The sequence below is a fragment of the Branchiostoma floridae genome, chromosome 9 (genome assembly GCF_000003815.2).
Source record: "Branchiostoma floridae strain S238N-H82 chromosome 9, Bfl_VNyyK, whole genome shotgun sequence".
Lineage (NCBI taxonomy): Eukaryota > Metazoa > Chordata > Leptocardii > Amphioxiformes > Branchiostomatidae > Branchiostoma > Branchiostoma floridae.
The window spans coordinates 3,564,374-3,565,915 of NC_049987.1; the positions used below are offsets into that span (position 1 = coordinate 3,564,374).

A 1,542-nucleotide genomic window follows, 5' to 3' on the forward strand; every position below is an offset into this window, starting at 1 on the left:
CACCCTGGGTTTAAATTGGCTTTTCGAGGGAGGGCCCCAGCTCGCCCAGAAAAGTTTTCCTTGTGCGAGTTTGATACTGTTAATGTGGTCCATTTTCGTGGAGAGCTTAGATCCTTTTGAATTCGTGTTATCCAGTAGCTTGGTTTCATTGGTTGGCTTGGTCGGTCGGTTTGATGGGTGATTTCATTGCTTGATTGATCTGGTTGGTTGGTCAGTTGTTTGATTGGTTGGTCGGTTGGTTGGTACGTTAGTAGGTTGTTTGTTCGTTCTTTGTTAGTTTGTTTGTTCGTTTGTTTGGTTGGTTGGTTGGTTGGTTGGTCGGTCGGTCGGTCGGATGGATGGATGGATGGATGGATGGATGGATGGATGGATGGATGGATGGATGGATGGATGGATGGATGGATGGATGGATGGATGGATGGATGGATGGATGGATGGATGGATGGATAAACGGATGGATGGATAAATGGATGGATGGATAGATGGATACACGGATGGATACATGGATGGATAAATGGATGGATACATGGACGGATACATGGATGGATAAATGGATGGATACATAGCTGGATAAATGGATGAAGAGTGGTATGGCCTTAAGTTTGTCGTCTTAGATTACGTACGTGTAATCAAAACACATTCTAAAACCACGGGGATATAAAAGAAGTTCTACACATTCAATTATCTGATAATCATTGACCGTTCTTGGTAAGTAACGGAGAACTGCAGATGTACGAAGATTTGTGATTTAATTCTACTTATGGTCAAAATTTAAAATCAATGTCCAGCTGAGCCATACCTCATGACCTCATTTGCGGTTATCGTGATGATTGTTGACTACTGACATTGTTTGTTATTCCTTTGATATTCTAAGGGTTGTGTTTCCTTCTTGTACATGTAAATCGTAAACACACGTGCTTATGACCTCATGGCTATGTCATCTTCATTTCAGTAAAATGATTTTCATCCAGGCTTTTTTCCCTTTTTCATATCTTAGCAGAACTCAAAAGTGCCAACCTACCAGAAGATGTGGGCATTCATGAATACGGTAGAGCCGAGTCCGTTCACCAAAACCGTGGAAGAGGGGATCCTCAGAGTTCTCAATGGAAACTACGCCTTTCTCCTAGAGTCTACTATGAACGAGTACGTCAGAAGAAAATCCTGCAACCTGACCCAGATAGGTGGACCACTGGATTCAAAGGGATATGGAATAGGGACACCCAATGGTATGGCTAAGGCAATGAATGTAGTTTAGAAGAGAAGAGAACTTTATTGCACGACAACTGTAGAGGATACAGTGTTTGGCAACTTGAACATACAATACATATAGAACAGAACACTACATGAGTTACTTGTATCTAAAAATCTAAGAGACTAATCTATTTTACACATGGTATATAATATTTACAATCAGGCTATCATTATGTGCTGGTTCATGATAGTATAATATTGTCACGTTTTTTTAATGAGTTATATATAAATTGACCGACATAGGCAGATATATCAGCAGGACATGATAGTAACATATTGAACATTTCTGTC

General features: G+C 40.3%; 1 protein-coding gene across 5 annotated transcripts in view; it reads left to right on the forward strand.

Moving 5' to 3' along the window:
• Window positions 1-1,542, forward strand: part of LOC118423400 (glutamate receptor ionotropic, kainate 2-like) — a 37,748-nt gene that overhangs the window by 33,428 nt on the left and 2,778 nt on the right. For 3 of the 5 annotated variants that reach the window (XM_035831540.1, XM_035831535.1, XM_035831537.1), the window contains exon 14: window positions 998-1,226. In XM_035831540.1, the coding sequence (XP_035687433.1) occupies window positions 998-1,226 (229 nt within the window). The remainder of the gene's footprint in view (window positions 1-997; window positions 1,227-1,542) is intronic. The other 2 variants (XM_035831536.1, XM_035831539.1) reach the window with 1 other exon arrangement.